Below are 20,150 nucleotides of genomic sequence, written 5' to 3' on the forward strand. Positions count from 1 at the left end.
TTACAGAAATATATGGTATTTTAATGGTTCCTGGTCACTCACAAACACTCTCTGGATTCTTATTTTGTGAACGTGCCAGGAATGAGAACATTCCCCTGCAAGTGAAGAGCCTCAGTTACTTACTGTGGTTGGGAATCTGAGTGTGACCTGTGACACAGAGTAAAGCAAGTCTCTTGGGTCTAGTAAGTTTATTCAAATTCAGTAATATCTTGAGTGACTTTATTAATGATAACATTGAACATCTTGTTTAAAGTCTTTGTTGGCAATTAGCTAGACCAAAGAAAGGGACAGGGAGTGGATGCATGTAAAAAGCCATTGTCTGTAAAATAAATACACAGATACCTCAACTGCAGAGGAGAGATTATCTGTTGTGGCTTATGTATGTGATGTCTCCTGTGAGTCAAGAAACTGGTGTTTAGCTTAGAGTCCAACCCCAAATTCTTCATCATAAACAGCAGGCAAGCACTCATCAAGCTTCCTGAAGGGACAAACCTCACTAATCCACACACTCTATAGCTCATTCAAAGCAGCAAACAGAGCTGGAGGGAGGAAGGGAAAACACTGATTGATTATCTTGGAGTGCCTCTGGATAAAAATGCTGAAGTAAATCAGGTGCCTACCACCCACTGGTTTTCTCTGCACTTCGCAGATGTCCACTTGTGAAATTTGGGGTTTGGCAAGTAATTTAGTGACTTTTGTATGCAAAAAGTAATGAAGAGAGTGAACAAGCTGTAAAAATAAAGAATCGAGTTATATTTTACCATAAACCTTTTTATTTTTGTTACTGGAGTTGTGTACTTTATCATAAAAGGTATTGATCTAGCAAAACACTTGAACGTGAGTCAAAGTCACTGAAGCTAGCAGGATTACTCATGTGGTGAGAATTAAGCACAAATGTGAATGACAGAGATTATGTGCTACTGCATACAGTCAATTCATTTGTGATACATTTCCCAAGAATTCTAAAGTAGTTTAAAATAAGCAAGACCACACTGTGTTCTCATGGGAAGTTGGCACACTTGGACGATAAGCACTTTTGACACTCTCTGCCTGGGGTCACGATGAACACCACAGGCTTCGGAGGAGCTGGTTTCTCATTGTGTGAGATCTGCTCCTCTTAGGAAATACAGCTGTGAAATCTAGACCTGTGCTTTTTTGCAATGATTAGAATAGCAAATTTTCAGATCTTAGCCTTACAGAAACAGCTTCAGGAGGAAGGTAGCAATTGAATTGATAGGTTTTGATAATCTTAGAGAAAATTAATTTAAGAAAATCATAAGGCATTATCCTGCAGTAGATCTGACCATCATTGACCAGATCTAATCTCAGTTTAGGTCTTAATGCAGTCAGTAGGATTTATTAGAACGGATTAACATTTGTATAAAAGGCATACACAAGTCAAGTACAAGTATTGCAAAATTAATTCCCCATACAAAGTATGCACTGTAAACAACTGCTGCTCATAGGTCCTTCCAGGCTTTAATAGTCACTTGTCATCTTTGGTTAATGCAAGATATTTTCTGTCCCCAAGAGATTCACTACAACAGCTGAACTTTTACAAACTGAGTCCTTGCTTAATTACCCAATTCTATGTACTTTGAAGAAAAAATGTTTTGTTCAATCAATTCAATGTGTAATCCAAAACAACCAAGTGAACTGCATTTTTTATGTTGCTAACAGATAAACAGGTGTATATGTGTATATATATCTCTGTGTACATACATCTACACCCATGTTCGTGAACACCCTGCCCCTCATTCTGCCCCAGAGAGCACCTAGGCCAATAGATGCATTTAGCATCTGCCATAAGGCCATCCAACAGGAATGCATGCCAGCATCTGGGGGCTACTGAAACATGCACAGACACCTACAATTATGGATTTCTAAAGTCAGAGCAAGAATTGTTTTGATCATAACCAAATATGACCCTGTAGAAAGAAAGAATGTCCCATGGCTCTCCCATAAACAGAATCAGTTGCACGGGCACAGTCCCTTTACTCCGAACGTGTCTCGCTCCTCTCCATGCTGCTGCAACTGTGGTCTCAACGTTTCTGCCTCAGACATCAGTATCTGCTTCATTACACAGCAGTGAAATCTGAAAATCCACTGGCTAGTCTCAAAAGCAGTTTCTGATGTGAAAACGGTCACTTAAACCCACTGTCTGACTGCAGGTTTGAGAACCAGTTCAGAATATCCAGAAACTGAATTCAAGTTGCTCTAAATATCAGTGAAAGATTTGAGGTGGACTTAGACAGAAGTGGAAGGTGTGGTTATAACCTAAGAAAAGATGACGGAATTAAGTCTTTCTGCATCCCAGAGAACATTCTGCAGTACCATTCTCATTAATACCATATTAGAACTCTTAATAAATTGTAAGTTAAGATACCCAATGCATGATCTAAACTCTCGTGTTTGGAAGGGCAGGACTTCTCCTGACTATATTCTGTAGTGTTTCACTTATTTATAAATGTCTCTATGAACTCCACAGGGAATGTATTTCACAGGTTCATGGCTAGAAAGCTTTTCCTGATTACACTTGGCTCTGTGCCCCTTACTTACATTATTCTCATTTCTAGCTATCGCCTGCAACTTCTGTTATCACAACGGACAGGATGATTTTTCCAGTTTCTAGCTACCTGTGAAGGAGAGGGATGAACAAATGTGAGGAACAGTGTACTTGTCAACAATGTGCTACAGCAAGGATATGGTTCTCAATAGTAACATTTCATGCCAATTTAGGGGTGCAACCATGGCAGAGTAATAGCCATTTTCTCACAGTGGACTTATCTAATTTGTGGCTTGGCAGAAAATTCCATACTTCAGTCCTTCGAGCAAAGAACTGAAATTTAGGCATGCATCAAAACAGGTTTAATTCTTTAAAGTTGCTGAGCAAGCACTGTTCGCATAGACTTCATTAGGAAAGCTAAGCCACCTGTAAGTAGTTATGTGTGGATTCTGCAATCCATTTTAACCTTTAGTATTGGCACATTTGACCAGTGTCCTTTACCTTCTCTACAGTCAATTGAAAACTGAAACACTTGGCCACATTCCAGACCAAAGTTCTATATGCATTCCCTTGCTGAGCAGCCACAGTTACGGTATTTTTAATACCCTGTGGAGTCCTGGCAGCACCTTAAGCTCCCTCTGAGTCTTGGAGAAACTGCACACCTCATCTTGTGCAGCTCCCTTGTACTCATCCTGAACCCAGCCTGACCTCTGGTTGACCACCAACCCCATCCAACCTGGAGGAGGCAGCATTGAGTTGTCCTGGGGCTGTGAGCTGTTCTGGCTGGCATGCACCAGGGTTAGTGGTGGATTAGATGTCTGGAGGGGGGCCAGGCCTTTCACAGCATACCAGGATTCACTGCCAGGATCCATCCAGAGGGAGATTCCTATCCATACAGAGTAGCCTGGTGTTTCTTTCCAAAGCAGGCCAGCTGGGATGCCCTGAACCCATCCCTGACAGTTCTCCAGCAGCTGAGTCAGGTGGTAGTAACTCAGGTACGCTTGTAGCCAGTGAATCAGTGCTGTCTAGAGTGTTAGCAGACAATAAATATTCCACCCTTTGCCAAGTCCTGCAGAGTCCTGAAGACACAGGATGAAGGTAGATCACTACTGAATCAATAAAACTATACTTTGGACCAGCCAGTCTCTCTTTAGCTTCCTCTGAAACATCTTAATGTAAAACAAGCCATGATATATAATGAACAGAAAAAGGACAGACCCTCTCACAAAAAATTACACATTCACAAAATAATAACACCAGTTTCTTGTTAATCACTGAATCTGTGTTTATAATTTGGTCAGGTCATCCTGTAGCCAGTCTGTAATCATGGCAGCCATCTCCTTGCTGGCATCTAGTACAAACGCGTGGCGGAGCCCTTTCTCACAAAGGCGAATGTCCCCATCTGGAAAATCCAGTTTGATCTCATCGTAGTAGTGCTGTGGACACCAGCTATCTCCAGTTCCATAGTAGAAAATCAGCTAGAAATTAAAGCATATAAAACCATTAATTTGAAACATTACTGATGAAGTCACCAATGTCCAACCAAAGAGCACCAAAGTATTTGGAAATAAGCAATGCTTCATGATCCAAGATATACTGTAAGAAATACCAAATTGGTAGTTCTCAATTGTTTCCAAGTCTGCAATTATGATGAAGCCAATTAAATGCTCTGTGACTCAGTTTCCCCCTCTGTAAAACTGTGGAACACAATACAGGCTTAACTCTGAAAACACAGATCTGCTGATGAAAGTCTGTCTGTCTTAAGAAATTTGTTATTATGGATAAAAACATCTAGCTGTCCATGGAGTCCACACCTAACCAGGCAAACTGCTGCATTTGCCCTAGCTGTTGTCTGTTTTCTCTGTTAGTTTTCTATCTATTTAATCAAACAGCAAAATTACCAGTAAACTTGATGCTATGTCCCAGCTGAAGGAGCTAACCATTATGGACTTCTGGATAGAAGCTAAGAGAAAGCAGGAGGTTACTCTACATTTGTGAGTAGCTCAGTCTTACCAGCATCTGTTAGGTGTTGCCTCAAACCACCTGCCTGGTTGGGCCTTAGGTGGAGGAGCACCTATTGCTCTTAAACCTTAGTGTTAGATGTAAACTAGCAGTGATGCACTCAGAAATGTTAGAATAACAGCAATTAGGGTCATTCTCAGAAGCAAATCTTTTTTTGCTTTGCTAATTTTTAATCATAGAATCATAGAATAGTTTGGGTCTGAAGTGATCTTTAAAGGTCCTCTGGTCCAACCCCGTCCAACCCCCCCCCCCCCCCCCGCAATGAGCAGTGACATCTTCAACTGGATCAGGTTGTTCAGAGCTGGTCCAACCTGACCTTGAATGTTTCCAGGGATAGAGCACCTACCAGTTCTCTGGGTATCACCCCCCCCCCCCCCCCCCCCTTATTGTAAAAATATTCTTTGCTATATCTAGTCTGAATCTACCCTCTTTTAGTTTAAAACCATTACCCCTTGTCCTATCACAAACTGCCCTATTAAAAAGTTTCTCTCCATCTTTCTTGTAACTCCCCTTTAAGTATTGCAAGGCTGCACTAAGATATCTCTGAAGCCTTCTCCAGGCTGAACAACCCCAGCTTTCTATCTTGTCTTTGTGAAATCCTGCCTGTGTAGAGCACAGGCATCTCCTGGAGATCAATGAGCAGTTTTCTTTTGGGTTGTAATATGGAACTCATACCAAGGTCCATTTTGAGCTTGCCCTAATAACCTTTTTCAATGGCATACATGAAGCAGGTGATATGGGGCCCACTTAAACACCAAAGTCATAAATTCCAGGCAAATATTATATTTAACAAAGTGTCTTTTCCTCTGTTAGAAACACTGAATGGCACTCTTTCCTAAGTCATCAGTTTCGCACATTTTCATTTCAACCTTGCATGCTATAGCCATATTTTTCAATTTCTATGAAGTATTTGAAGGGAGAATAGTTGTCTGGGAGATGGCAAGATTAATAACGATTACTCTTTATGCTAAAATGTTTGAATGGAGGTACCAGGAGGATATTGATTGCTCAACATATCACACACAGAGCGTGGCCCAACTGCATTACTCTCATTTGTTTCATATTTCATTTCTGTACTTCAGTGATTAACTGAGCAATGCTATCATAAATTAGGGGACAAGAATTTTTCCTTTCATCACAAAAATCTTCAGTTCCATCATTTCTGTAGCCATGTGGAATATAAATAAATGCACACACTGGGGCAGAGGTGGACAAAGAGCCCAGACTGCATTTCACAAAATGTCACAAGCTTTTGTCTAACTTGCTTTTCTCTTGTTGAAGCGCACGCAAATCTTGGACATTACTCACTATTGCCTGTATTGAATATTTAGTATCTCAGTTGCAGACACCAACACAATATATAGAATGTATACTTGAAACACAGAACATAAGCTGTCCCACATTAACAAACATTACTGGTTTCCTTTGTCACTCACTAATTGCTGGAAACAAGGTATGTTGTTTGTTTTAGCAGAAAATGTCTTTTGATCTTGCCTTTGATTCATAAATTGTAAGATGTCACACTAACAAAAAGCCAATGTAAAAAGGCCAGCTGCATTCAGACCTTCTGAAAACCAAACATCTGACCAAATTATGTTTAACCCTGGGCTCCATTACCAGCAGATACAAAAATAAAGATTATGAAACTGAGAGAAAAAAGAAATGGAGCAACCCCAGTTGAATGGAGTGGTCCTTCACCTTATTAGATATTGTGATAGGCTAGTCATAGAGTCTCATTCATGACTATTTAGAAAAAGGCAAGAAATAATTTACACTTATGAAGGATAAAACACTTGGCTTGGTCTGCAAGACCTGTGAAATGGGCTGTTCTCCAGGTAGGGTTGTAAACTTGAGAACTCACAGATTTGGAAACGCCTAAACAACAGATTTATGTGCATTCTTAGCTTGTATCTGGTATATGTGCATTATGGTTTAATCTTTCATTGCATGATCCAAAGGATGCTTGACTCACTCAATCCACTGACAGAACGTCGTTCAGCTGACGAGCTGCTATTTGATAACTTTTTTAGTTCTAAATTCTGTGTGTGGTCTGAGGATTTATTTATTACAGATTTCATGGGTTACAGACAAAATTTATTTTCCTATGTGCATTGCTCTGGCATGCACCAGTATAGAATTTGTATGCTCCCATTTATTAATTTAGTTTTGTGACACCTTAGTGACCATTTTCATCTCCATTTTGCAGATGGAGAGCACAAAAATTAATGTCAAACTGCATGCATTAATTTGAAAGTATGCAGTGTAGTTTGAAACACCTAGAACTGATTTCCCAGTGTGTGTAGCATTACACAGAATTGACTATGCTCAAAGGATAGAGCTCCTGGACTTCATTTGTGGGTGCTCTGAAACACTATCTGTCTGTAAAACAGATTTCAAGGTCTTAAATGAGATACTCAGAAAAGTGAGAATGAACTGTGACCATCTATGAAAGATGTGTTACTGACTTCACCAATAGACCACCTTGGATGTGAAGTTTAGGTGCCTTTACCATGAAGCTATAGAATCATAGAATAGTTAGGGCTGGAAAGGACCTTAAGATCATCTATTTCCAACCCCCCTGCCATGGGCAGGGACACCACACACTAAACCATGTCACCCAAAGCTTCGTCCAACCTGGCCTTGAACACCACCATTTTTACTTACTACAGTTCCCTGTTTCTTTCAACAGGCATTTTACAACTTCTGCCAGACATGAGGTAGGAGTTTTGCATCCTTCATTACAAAGCTCTTTTGGTTAATGAAAGAGGAAAAAGGAAAAAGTCATGTTTTAATGAAAGACCACGTCTATGCATACATAAAAGGTGTCTGAATGAAGATCCCGAACTTTGAAGTGCTTGGTAATGCACTGGTTTTAGCAGAGCTTGAGTATACAATCTGCTGGGCTTGAAGGAGACAAACTAAAACCCAGGTATTTTACATGTGCACCAGTACTGGCAACAGTGTTAGCACCTCTAGATCTGCTGCCTTAGGCTTCTTTCCCTAAATCTAATGGTGTAACTGAAAGATGTTGCACTGTCAGATTCTCACCAGAGGAACATGGGATATCTCCCTGCTGGGTGTTATGCTGGGGGTGTCCAGCATGGACAGTGATTTAGTTTGGATCTATTGTGTGTTAATGAAGCAAACATCATGTCCACATTTACCATGCTTTGGTTCACATTGTGGAGTAGTCTCAGGGTGTATGAACTCCTTTCAACTGAAACTAAGGGAAAGATGGTCTTTCGGGTCACCCTTAGTGAGCTCCAGTCAGTAACAGACATTCAGTCCATGGGATCAAACAACTGTGGGCTAAAGTAATAACTCTCTGAGATGCCTACATTGGGAACTTCAGGTCCTCACCACTACTGTTTACCTCTATGAATTCTCTTAACATTGTGCTTCTCCTGTTTTTAATCCAAACAGAGCCAAAGGCACCTGCTGAGAAGAGGAATGATAAAGTTTTGGAAGTTTAAGTTCCACTCCAAGCAGAAAAGGGCAAAATATTTACCACCTACTGGCCTCGCTGGTCCACCATTTGTCCAGCCTTTCCAAGTATGACTTCCATCTTGCTCCTTTCTGGTCTCAGGACTGGCTCTACTCCCCTTTGGCTCATTGTTTCAGCACTATTCTCCAACTTCCAATTTCCACTACCTCTGCTTTTTATTCTGGTCCCGCATTCTTGCCATGCCAAGTCCAAATTTTAGTCTTCTGTTTTCTCCATCCCATTCTGAGTCTCAATTCCAACCCTAGCTGCTTTCCACTCAGCAATCCTCTTTTTTATCAGTATAGAAGCTCTATTCCCAGCCCTATTCCTCAAATATCTTTCAAACCGTCAGTTGTTCCTAGCATAAGGGTTGTGTTCAGTTCAATGTAAAACCACCTAAATACAGTTAACTGTAGTGTGTTGTTTGCATGTGTACCAGGCATCCAAATTCCCAGCGCACAGCAAGGAAAGACATACTCAATAAAGCCAGCAGTGTTTAGAAAGATATTCAGCTGAAATAGTGGGTGTATACTGTAAGGTGGGTGAAGCTGCAATTAAGTCACCACTAAGAACTCGGTTGCTAAGCTGCCATTTGAGATGCTCTAGACACCTGAGGCATCTGCATGAGACTGGCAGGTATGACACATTTTATAGGACTTTCTGGCAAAGCAGCTGGCAGCCAGATGAGGATATTCCACAGTCCCCCAGATTAAACCAGATGTTCATGTTTAGTGGCCAAATTCCACCTTGACTTGTTCAACAGATTTCTATTGATTCTAATGGGGTAATCTACACCACTAATGCCTACTGCACCCGTAGATTCCTGTAAGTAAACTCATAAAGCATGACTCAGGTGTCCATACATAAATATCTGGTAGTGGCAGTTTAACAGTTGGACTCGATGATCTTAAGGGTCTTTTCCAACCTAAATGATTCTGTGATCTCATGTGACTTAAGACTGATATGCTAGCATATTCTGTTTGGTCTCCACTGCTGCTACAGACAGCTTGTACGTCTCATAGGCCAGTCTTGCTTGGGTAGCTCAAATCCATCACCTCATATAGCACCAGAAGCCTACCTCTATCCAAACAAAAGGAGCCTTTGATTCTTCCTGCCGCCTCCTCCTCTCTGTTTACCTCTCACTCACTAGTTCCCTCTATGCTAGCTCAGCACCTATCTCCTCTGCCAAGGTCCTTTCCAACCCTATGATCCTATGATTTTATGAATAGCTTCCCTTTCTAAGCCAAGAATTTTTACCATGAGGTAACAATACATTTCCCCCTGAACCTTATTTGTAGACACTGTAGAACCCTTTGGACTGAAATAAAAAAATAAAGAGTCAAGTTAGGATAGACACTTGTGTCATATATGCAATTAAAGTTTGGGTACATTATAACCAACTAAGAACAGTTTTATAACAGGAAGAATTTTATTTGATGCTGCAGTTATTCTCTCTGCTTATTTCATGTGCAGATGTTGGTGTGTGCATTCTGTGTGTCTATGTGTACATATGCTTGCAAATCTAAAACTTTAACATACATGTTTCTTAATTACAAACCACCAACAGAATTCAGAATTATTTTCAAAATGGTTCCCTATACTTGATCTAGTTGAAAATGTCCCTCCTCATTGCAAATGGGGTGGACTAGATGACCTTTGAAAGTTCCTCCCAACCCAAACTATTCTACGGTTCTATGGTTATGCAATAAAACCTAAAAGCAGAATTGCAATTAAGGTGTAAATTTTCAGTGATGTAGATGATGGTACAGGTTCTGTGAAACTTGACAGTTACTTGACTGTCATTTCTGGTGTTGAGGGTCCCCCTTTGAGTGACAAAATGCCTGTGCTCTTTGCCTATGCCACACACAGCCACAAAATATACAGATGCTAGGATGCTACCTATTTTCCTAATATATTAAGATAGGTTCATGTTTCCAGAGTCCAGAAGTTCTCATCTCATTTTAGCATCAGGAGTATTGCTATTGCAACACACAAGCACGTATGATTAATGAACCATGTGTAACCAGAGACACATGGGATCTTCATTAACAGTAGAAAATACTGGCATGAACTGTATAATTTGCATGGATCTGTAAAGTACATGTTTTCTGTGGACTGTTCACGTCTGTAAAAGACATCCTGAGTCAGCACAACCACTGTACCAGCAATGGAAAACTGCTGTCAACCTAAGCATTCAAAAATGGTGAGTCAGGCCCCCAAAATAATCAGACTAGCTTAAAAATAATCAGATTTACAAAACAATAAATAGAAGGTTCTTTCTATTTTTCTTCTGGTCTTAAACTTTTTAACGTTTGCATTTTTATAATTTTCCTGCCATGAGGGTGTGAGGATTATTTTTTATTCTTTTGCAACACTGAATGCTGAGACTTCCAGGCATTCCTGACTCAGGAAAGAAATGGCAGTTACCACTGGAATTGACAAAGACTTCGTATGATTCCTAATGCAATACCCTTTTTGTTATAAGTGATTAGAACATGTTTTCTTTCAGGATCTTATGATGAGGGCAGAGTAAAGGGCATGCTTTGCTGGACAGTCCAATACCGCGTTTGAAATAGTTAAGCAATTTCTAAGTTTCAAGTAGTTTTAAGATAACAGCAAAGTTCTCATAAGCTGTTCTACTATTGCACTGCTCAGAAGTATTTTCAGACTTAGCTTCTGTAAAAATAAAACACAAGTCAGAATAGTGCTCTGTCAGCCTAGTACCCTGTAATATGGTATGTGTACTCAGACACTGCACAATGATGGCAGCTGCTAAGTAAACATCAGAAGAATCTGAGATTCGTATCAACAGGATGTTTACATTTTAAAGAGTTTCTAAGAAAATAATAAAGATTTCCTGCAGTTGACTTCATTGGCACTTGTTTTAGTATGTATGACAGTTCACAGAAGTATAAATTACAGAGAGATTTCTTTTATGCCTCTGCTGTAGCTTCAGAGGTCAACACTGAAAAAACAAATCCTAAAAAATTAAAAAATATTAATTGAGTTTCCTTTATCTCTCTGGAATTTGGTACATGTTAGAACAACTTTAGGATCTTATTACATGGGAAGGCACCACTCCAGCTGATGGCACAGAGAGAAGGACTGATCTCTTTGGATATAAACTAGCAGCACACGTGCAACAGTAAGAAAGGCTGTACCAGTGGCCTTGCTGAAATCCTTGTGCCTGATACATTAACTTTTTCACAGTATTACTCCCTTGTGCATTCACTGGTTGAGACAGCAGCTTCCCTCTGGGTGCCACCTCTCAAGAGTAATCAGTGAATAGTTTCATTTGGTCTTGGATGAAAAATAGTTTAAAAGGTATTAACCACAACTAATTTTAGATTTAATCAAGATTTATAGAAAATGACTTAGCTTCTCTGGAATTATGAAAGCATCTCCACCTTATCCTGCCAAAAGAACACTACAAACGCCATGGGAACAGACTGGTTTGGGACACACTTTTTTTTGGACTTGCTTCAGTTATCCTTTGGCTTTACTAATCAGTTTCTGGGGAGAATACAAAGAGCTGGTGTTGCCCTAGGAAGCCCTAAATGCTTTGGGATCTGGTTCTCTGAAACATCAGCTCTCTCCCCTTGTGATCCTGCTGTGGTTGAGATCAACTGGTGTGATGGCAAGGTAGAACTTGCTTCTCAAGTTTGTTTTATCAGAATTACGATTCCTAAACTTTCCATGGGCAGTGCAAAGCCAACTTTTTCTGCTGGACCATTATGAGAAAAGGCCGTTGACAATCTGGGGTACACAATGCTATCTTTACATCCTAAACTGTAGGGGTTGTAGTAAAGGTGTAATGGGCAGCATAAGTGTTTGTGGTGATTTTATTAGAGACACCCTTGTCTCTAAATTGGAGAGACATCAATTTGATAGGTGGACCACTCAGTGGATAAAGAACTGGCTGGGTGGCCGCACATAAACAGTTGTGGTCAATGGCTCAGTGTCCAGCTGCAGACCAGTAACGAGTGGTGTCCCTCAGGGATCGGACTGGTCTTGTTCAACATCTTTGTCACTGACATGGACAGTGGGATTGAGTGCGCCCTCAGCAAGTTTGCCGATGACACCAAGCTGTGCGGTTTGGTTGATACCCTGGAGGGAAGGAATGCCGTCCAGAGGGTGGCACTGTGGGGTGAGGGAGAGAGGGGGGTGAGAGGATTGTGAGGCGGGCTGATGCCAACCTTATGAAGTTTAACCATGCCAAGTGCAAGGTCCTACAGCTGACTCAGGGCAATCCCAGGCACAGCTACAGGTTGCGCAGAGAAGAGATTCAGAGCAGCCCTGCGGAGAAGGACTTGTTGGTGCTGGTTGATGAGAAAATGAACACAAGCCAGCTTCAGTGTGCTCTCGGAGCCCAGAAAGCCAACCGTATACTGGGCTGCATCAAAAGGAGTGTGACCAGCAGGTCGAAGGAGGTGATCCTGCCCCTCTACTCTACCCTTATGAGAGATCACTTGGAGTATTGTATGCAGTTCTGGTGTCCTCAACACCATATACCAGCCTTCCAGTATCTGAAAGGGGGGTATAGGGATGCTGGGGAGGGACTCTTCATTAGGGACTCTAATGATAGGACAAGGCGTAACGGGTTCAAACTTAAGCAGGGGAAGTTTAGATTGGATATAAGGAAGTTCTTTCCTGTAAGGGTGGTGAGGCACTGGAATGGGATGCCCAGGGAAGTTGTGAATGCTCCATTTCTGGCGGTGTTCAAGGCCAGGTTGAACAGAACCTTGGGTGACATGGTTTAGTGTGAGGTGTCCCTGCTCATGGCAGGGGGGGTTGGAACTAGATGATCTTAAGGTCCTTTCCAACCCTAACTATTCTATGATTCTATTTAACATAAGGAACATGGACAGTTTTGTTAAGCCAACATAAAAAAAAAAAAAAGAAACTAGCTTCCCTGTCTGAAAAGGGCATGAAGAAACATTTCAGTTTCAGAGAAATCAGGATGTAAACCCTGAGACATGGCCAGGCATAGCGGCTACTTTGCACATGATTCGAGATGTGTTACTCCTCTCCCTGGTGTCAGGTATGGTGTTCTACCAAATGACCAGAGTGCAGGCCCCTGTTCTCTTGCCTTTGTCAGTGTTAACTGGAAATTTGATAAACTGAGGAAGAGGAAAGAGCCTCTAACTTTGCTGCAATTAGCAATGCTACTGACTGCTCTGCACATAGAACCAAGAGATCAAGCAAAGGCACTTGTATTTCCACTTTCTCAGAGATAACGAAAGGTCAAACTCAATGCAAAGTAAAAATGTGTTTTTATAAAAAGGATGCACAAGATTTATCAACAAACCAGGGTGATTAACTTATTTATATTATCTACGTTACTCTTGGAGACTTAAAAGCGCTTCAAGGGTGTATATTTAGATGTGTCAGGAACATGAATATTTCAGAAGTCAAGTCTGTATAAATACAAAAATAAAACCAAACAAAACCAAACAGACCTGAAACCACTATTTAAGCAATACTTTTATCAGGCCAGATTCTTCTAACCACATTTACTGCAAACAGTATTTTCCCTTGGGTATCAGGCTGACTTACACTGTCTACCTTCAGTGGGTCTTCAGCTAAGGTTAATCAGCCAGATCCCTCTTACAACAGCAGGATCTGCAGTAAATGGCAATTTTGTTCACTGCCACGCAGTGCTCTGTGGCAGAGGGAGGGAATGTAAGTGATCAAGGGGTAATAAGGGTTGGATGGTAACTTCTTAAGTATTCTTCAGAAGGGTGGGGAAATACTGCTGTCTTTACTCACCGTGTGTAGCACACACTATATACCTCTCCCCAACCCCCTGGAAATTCATGTCATCCTTTCTTTATTAGAATAATGCACAGCATGAATGATGGCAACAAGAACTCAGTTACAGAACAAGTGAAGTATTACAGATAAGCGATATTGCAGTGCATTGATCTTCTTGAATGCGCACTCAGATCCTTCTCCACTGAGGAGAGAAACTGCTGATCCCTGCTTAGGTATTTTGGGTGCTTCAAAAAGAAGGTTGTTCTTGTGGCTAAATGACAAAGGCACCAAAATCCCCAAGCATATGTGCAAGTTCCCTGACTTCAACTCTGCACCTCCAGGGAGAGCAGGCCAAAAAGGATGTGAGACTAGCCAAAAAAAGAGGTGTTCTTGGCTCCACAGAGCACTTTGCACCTACTCAGAAAGAGTGTTTGGAAGGTTTTTCACAAATGTAGGCAAGCAACTCACTCAGGCTGCGGGTAGGCAAAGTATTTGTAGCATTCTTTTAACCACTCACCTTCAGATCATGCTCTTCTCACTGGGAATAATTATTAAACCCCTTTGGATGTCTAAAGGGACTCAAAAACACTGGGCAACATCAAACCAGCTGCTTCAGGGGTCAAATAGTTCTTGGTTGCTCCATTTTAAAAGCTTTCTCTAGCAAAGACAATTTTCCAAAAGCAAAACCTAGCACTTTTTCTGTGGAACTTTTTTTTTTTTCATTTTTTAATCTCTGAGTTTCACTGTTTAGTTGATACTTTTGGAGAACACATTTTCTGTGGTACTACTGATGTGACATAAACTTGTATTACATTACATTTTAAATACACCACTAAAGTAAGCAGGAAGTGGCAAACGTACTTGTCGTGGTTTAAACCCGGTCAGGTAACTCATTCACTCAGCCCCCCCCCTTCTTTCCCTCCCCCTACTCCCGGAGGGACGGAGAGGAGAATCAAAAAGAATGCAACTCCCACGGGTTGAGATAAGAACAGTTTAGTAACTAAGGTATAACACAAATCACTACTGCTACCACCAGTAATAATAATGATAAAGGAAATAACAAGGGAAGAGAATACAACACCTCAGCACCAGCTGACCGATAACTTGCCCCCCTCAGCTCGACTAAGCACCGACCGATACCTCCTCCAACCCCACAGTCCCCCAGCCCTTCCGGCTCACTCCCAGTTACATCCTGGGCATGACGTGCTGTGGTATGGAATACCTCTTTGGTCAGTTTGGGTCAGGTGTCCTGTCTCTGCTTCCTCCTGGCTTCCCTTCCTCCCTGGCAGAGCATGAGGCTCACAAAGTCCTTGGCCAAACCAAAACATTACTATCAGCTCTGTTCCCAGGCCGAAAGTCAAAACACAGCACTGCACCAGCTACCAAGAAGGGGAAAAATGACTGCTACTGCTGAACCCAGGACAGTACTTCATTCATTTATTTTTGTTCAAAACTGAATTTCTTCCTCACCTAACTATCTCTATATGGATGGTTATGTGTCACCACTCAATCTGAGTGCAAATAAGTTCACGTCCCGTAAACTTCCAGTTTATACTTTTCCCATTTGATTAAAAATTGCAGTCAACAGAAAGTTTGTGGGTCAGGGTTAAAAGGTTAAAGGGAGAAGAGCTACGGGGGACATTATTGTGGGGATATGTTACAGACCATCTGACCAAGGGGAATCTGTGGATGAAGCACTCTACAAGAGGGACAGGAACAGCCTCACACTTGCAGGCTCTTGCTCTCATGGGAGACTTCAACCACCCTGATATCTGTTGGAGGGATGGTACCACCCGGCACAAGCAAACCAGGAGGTTCCTTGATTGTGTGGAAGACAACTTCCTTCTGCAAGTAATAGAGGAGCCGACAAGGAGAGCTGCCATGCTTGACCTCGTGCCCACCAACAGGGAAGGGCTGGTTGGAAATGTGATGCTCCAGGGCAGCCTTGGATGCAGCGATCATGAGGTGGTCGAGTTTGAGATCCTCAGGACAGTGAGAAGAGCGTGCAGCAAGCTCACTGCCCTGGACTTCAAGAGAGCGGACTTAGGCCTCCTCAGGTTCCGTGGGATATAGCCCCAAGCTAAGGGGAGCCCAAGCAGGTTCCTAAGCAGGTTCCATGGTATATAGCCCCAGAGGGCAGGGGGCCCAAGACTGTTGGATGATACTCAAGGATCACCTACTACGAGCTCAGGAGCGTTACATTCCCTAGAAGGAAGAGCAGCAGGAGGGCCAGGAGACCTCCATGGATGGATAAGAAGCTGCTGAGGAAACTTAGAGGGGAAAGAAGAGGCTTATAAAAGGTGGAAGCAAGGACAGGTGGCCTGGGAAGAATACAGGGATGTTGTCCGGGAAGCTAGGGACCAGGTTAGGAAAGGTAAGGCCCAGTTAGAATTAAACTTGGCTAGAGTTGTGAAGGATAACAGCAAGGGATTCTATAGGTACGTAGTGAATAAAAGACAGACTAGGGACAACTCAGGCCCCCTCCAGAAGCTATCAGGAGAACTGGCTACCCTGGATTTGAAGAAGGCTGAGGTTCTGAATTACTTCTTTGCCTCAGTCTTCACTGACATAGACTCTGACCACAACACCCAAGTGTTGGAAGGCAGATGCAGGGACTGTGAGAATGAAGACATTGGGCCCACTGTAGGAGAGGATCTGGTTCGAGACCATCTTAAGAACCTGAACAGGCACAAGTCCATGGGACCTGATGAAATCCATCCGTGGGTCCTGAAGGAGCTGGCAAATGAAGTTGTTAAGCCACTGTCCACCATATCTGAAAAATCATGGCAGTAAGGTGAAGTTCCCAACGACTGGGAAAAGGGAAATATAACCCCCATTTTCAAGAAGGGGAAAATGGATGATCCAGGGAACTACAGACCAGTCAGTCTCACCTCTGTGCCTGGCAAAATCTTGGAGCAGATTCTCCTGGAAGGCATGCTAAGGCACATGAAAAACAACAAGGGGCTTGGTGACAGCCAGCATGGCTTCACTAAGGGGAAATCCTGCCTGACCAATTTGGTGGCCTTCTATGATCGGCTACAGAACTGATGGACAGGGGTAGAGCAGTTGATGTCATCTACCTGGACTTGTGCAAAGCATTCGACACTGTCCCACACGACATCCTTGTCTCTAAATTGGAGAGACATCAGTTTGATAGATGGACCACTCAATGGATAAAGAACTGGCTGGATGGCCGCACACAAAGAGTTGTGGTCAATGGCTCAATGTCTGGCTGCAGACCAGTAATGAGTGGTGTCCCTCAGGGATCGGTGTTGGGACCGTTCCTGTTTAACATCTTCGTCGCTGACATGGACAGTGGGATTGAGTGCGCCCTCAGCAAGTTTGCCGATGACACCACCTGTGTGGTTCGGTTGATATGCTGGAGGGAAGGAATGCCATCCAGAGGGACCTTGACACACTTGTGAGGTGGGCTGATGCCAACCTCATGAGGTTTAACCATGACAAGTGCAAGGTCCTACACCTGGGTCGGGGCAATCCCAGGCACAGCTACAGGTTGGGCAGAGAAGAGATTCAGAGCAGCCCTGAGGAGAAGGACTTGGGGGTGTTGGTTGATAAGAAAATGAACATGAGCTGGCAGTGTGCGCCTGCAGCCCAGAAGGCCAACTGTATCCTGGGCTGCATCAAAAGGACTGTGACCAGCAGGTCGAAGGAGGTGATCCTGCCCCTCTACTCTGCCCTCATGAGACCTCACCTGGAGTATTGGGTACACGTCTGGTGTCCTCAACATAAAAAGGACATGAAAGTGTTGGAACAAGTGCAGAGGAGGGCCACAAGGATGATAAGGGGTTGGAGCACCTCCTGTATGAAGATAGGCTGAGAAAGTTGGGGCTGGTCAGCCTGGAGAAGAGAAGGCTGTGTGGAGACCTCATAGCAGCCTTCCAGTATCTGAAGGGGGCATTTAAGGATTCTGGGGAGGGACTGTTCACTTAGGACTGTAGTGATAGGACAAGGGGTAATGGGTTAAAACTTAAACAGGGGAAGTTTAGATTGGATATAAGGAAGAAGTTCTTTACTGTAAGTGTGGTGAGGCACTGGAATGGGATGCTGTCGTGGTTTAAACCCTAGCCAGACAGCTTGTTCACTCAGTCCCATTGAGTGGTGCTGGGCTGAGAGCAATGGGCTCCCCCCCCCCTCCCCGGGGCTCTCCCCTTCCCCGCTCCCGGAGGGATGGGGAGGAGGATCGAAAGAGTGCAACTCCCATGGGTTGAGACAAGAACAATCCAGCAACCAATGTACAACACAAATCACCACCGCTACTACGAACGACAACGATAAGAGAAAATAACAAGGGAAGAGAATAGAATACCACCCGGCAAGAAACGAGTCCGACCCAGAAGCCCCTGTCCTTCTGGGTAACTCCCAGTTACCCCCCGCCCCAGGCATGACGTGCTGTGGTATGGAATACCTCCTTGGCTAGCCTGGGTCAGGTGCCCCGTCTCTGCTTCCTCCCGGCTTCCCCTCCTCCCTGGCAGAGCATGAGCCTCACAAAGTCCTTGGTCAGGGTAAACATCACTTAGCAACAACTGAAAACATCGGTATCACCAGCACTGTTCCCAGGCTGGAAATCAAAACAGAGCACTGCACCAGCTACCACGAAGGAGAAAAATGACTGCTACTGCTGAACCCAGGGCAGCTGCTCAGGGAAGTTGTGAATGCTCCATTTCTGGCAATGTTCAAGGTCAGGTTGGAGAGAGCCTTGGGTGGCATGGTTTAGTGTGAGGTGTCCCTGCTCATGGGTTGGAACTAGATGATCTTAAGGTCCTTTCCAACCCTAACTCTTCTATGATGCAATGAAAAATGATTCTTTTCAGACAACAGGTATTTTTTCATCATTGTACCCCTACTTCAGATGTTTCATGTCTTTTTCCTTACACAGTGTACCTGCTGCACGAGGCCACTGGCAAACTCAAGAGGCCTAAAAACCTTATTTTGTTTAAAATGCTAAACAAAAGAATCACGATTTTCAGTTTCTGGAGGAGGTGATTTATGGCCTCAAGAAATTATGAACCACTACATAAAGCTTACTACCAAACTGATTCAAGAATTCCTGAAGTGTGTTGGAGCTCTTGATTTAGATATGCTTTGGAGCAGATCCTGTACTTTGAAATAAGACTACTGTGTGTTAATCATGGACTAAGAAACAAAACATATCTCAGTAAGTATAAAATCCAAGAGGTGACTTTTTTAAAAACAGAAGTTCCTCTGTAAGTACCCTTTAATGCAATATGTTCTTGATTACAATAGGTTTATAAGCTTGCTTAACAGAAAGAGTCAGTAAAGCTATGTCTTAAAATAAAGCAATGAATGTGGCATGATGCAGTCTTAAAAAGTTAGGTGCTGTAGAGAGCCTCTATATGAAAATACCATTGTCTGTAATTGGTATGCTAGTGAATGCTCAACATAACCATTTCCCTTTAAAAATTTCTATTCTATTTGTAAAAGCTCTGTAACGCTTAATGCTGGTCCATCTTTTAAGAATATGGAATTACACCCGCTTCCTTTTGTGCAGGAATGACAACAAACTTCCTGTAGCACAGTAGTATCTTTGCCTCCAGTTTCTGTTAGAAAAGGAATTGGTGTTTTTACAGTGAAAGAACATAGCTCATCTGGCTTAGACATGATCAGCTAATGATTCACCATCGAAGCTGAGCAAATCTATCAGCATCCCCTATCTTACTTGTTTGGAGCTTGTGATGTATCACAACTCCCTGTGTCATTGCAATACTAAGCTTACATTCACGTACTGCTAGATCCAGATGAATCGCTTTAGACACAGTTTTTAATATAGTTCCACTGCTATTTAATGTGTACAACTTCTGTCTTTAGAAGGTTATAAGTGGAATATCTCACTTAATTATCAAAAAAATATTCCAGCTCCGATTCTTTCAGCATAAATTTCAGCAATTAGCATTGTTAGACTAAGAATCTGGGGTCTGGAGATAAAATTTCTCCTACTCCCTAACTAATCATAATTACAGTTAAACCCGGGCATGGAAAGATTGGAATAATTTAGTGTCTCTTCTTCTTTCTTCTTCAGATCACAGAATGCAAATAAGATCCAGAAATAACTTTTCTATTCCACAGCAGCTGGCAAAGTCAGGTGTTAAGACTGGCTTTTAGCATATGATCACAGCGACTACTAAACAGTATAAATTTTTTTGTAGTGACAGTTTGCCAGTTCTATAGCAACTTGGACTATATTTCCTGTTTTTATAAACTTCCAACCTTTATAAGTTAAGCCCATTTTTATTGTCAATACACTTGAAATTTACATAATGCCAACTCAAAATTTTTCTCTAATTCTTACATTTCCAGAAATTACTAGAAGATGAAAAAAGGGACACATTTAGCTTCATTTTTAGA

At 42.4% G+C, this 20,150-nt stretch overlaps 1 protein-coding gene across 4 annotated transcripts in view; it reads right to left on the bottom strand.

Moving 5' to 3' along the window:
• Positions 1 to 750: 750 nt before the first annotated feature.
• The window catches only part of LDAH (lipid droplet associated hydrolase), a 130,379-nt gene continuing 110,979 nt past the window's right edge, over positions 751 to 20,150 (bottom strand). For 3 of the 4 annotated variants that reach the window (XM_061460909.1, XM_061460906.1, XM_061460908.1), the window contains one exon: positions 751 to 3,984. In XM_061460909.1, the coding sequence (XP_061316893.1) occupies positions 3,793 to 3,984 (192 nt within the window). In that variant the 3' untranslated portion in view covers positions 751 to 3,792. The remainder of the gene's footprint in view (positions 3,985 to 20,150) is intronic. The other variant, XM_061460907.1, reaches the window with a different exon arrangement.

Source organism: Pezoporus flaviventris, unplaced genomic scaffold, assembly GCF_033815535.1.
Source record: "Pezoporus flaviventris isolate CSIRO_AGI_PZ_B2104156 unplaced genomic scaffold, CSIRO_AGI_Pfla_v1 ptg000031l, whole genome shotgun sequence".
Lineage (NCBI taxonomy): Eukaryota > Metazoa > Chordata > Aves > Psittaciformes > Psittacidae > Pezoporus > Pezoporus flaviventris.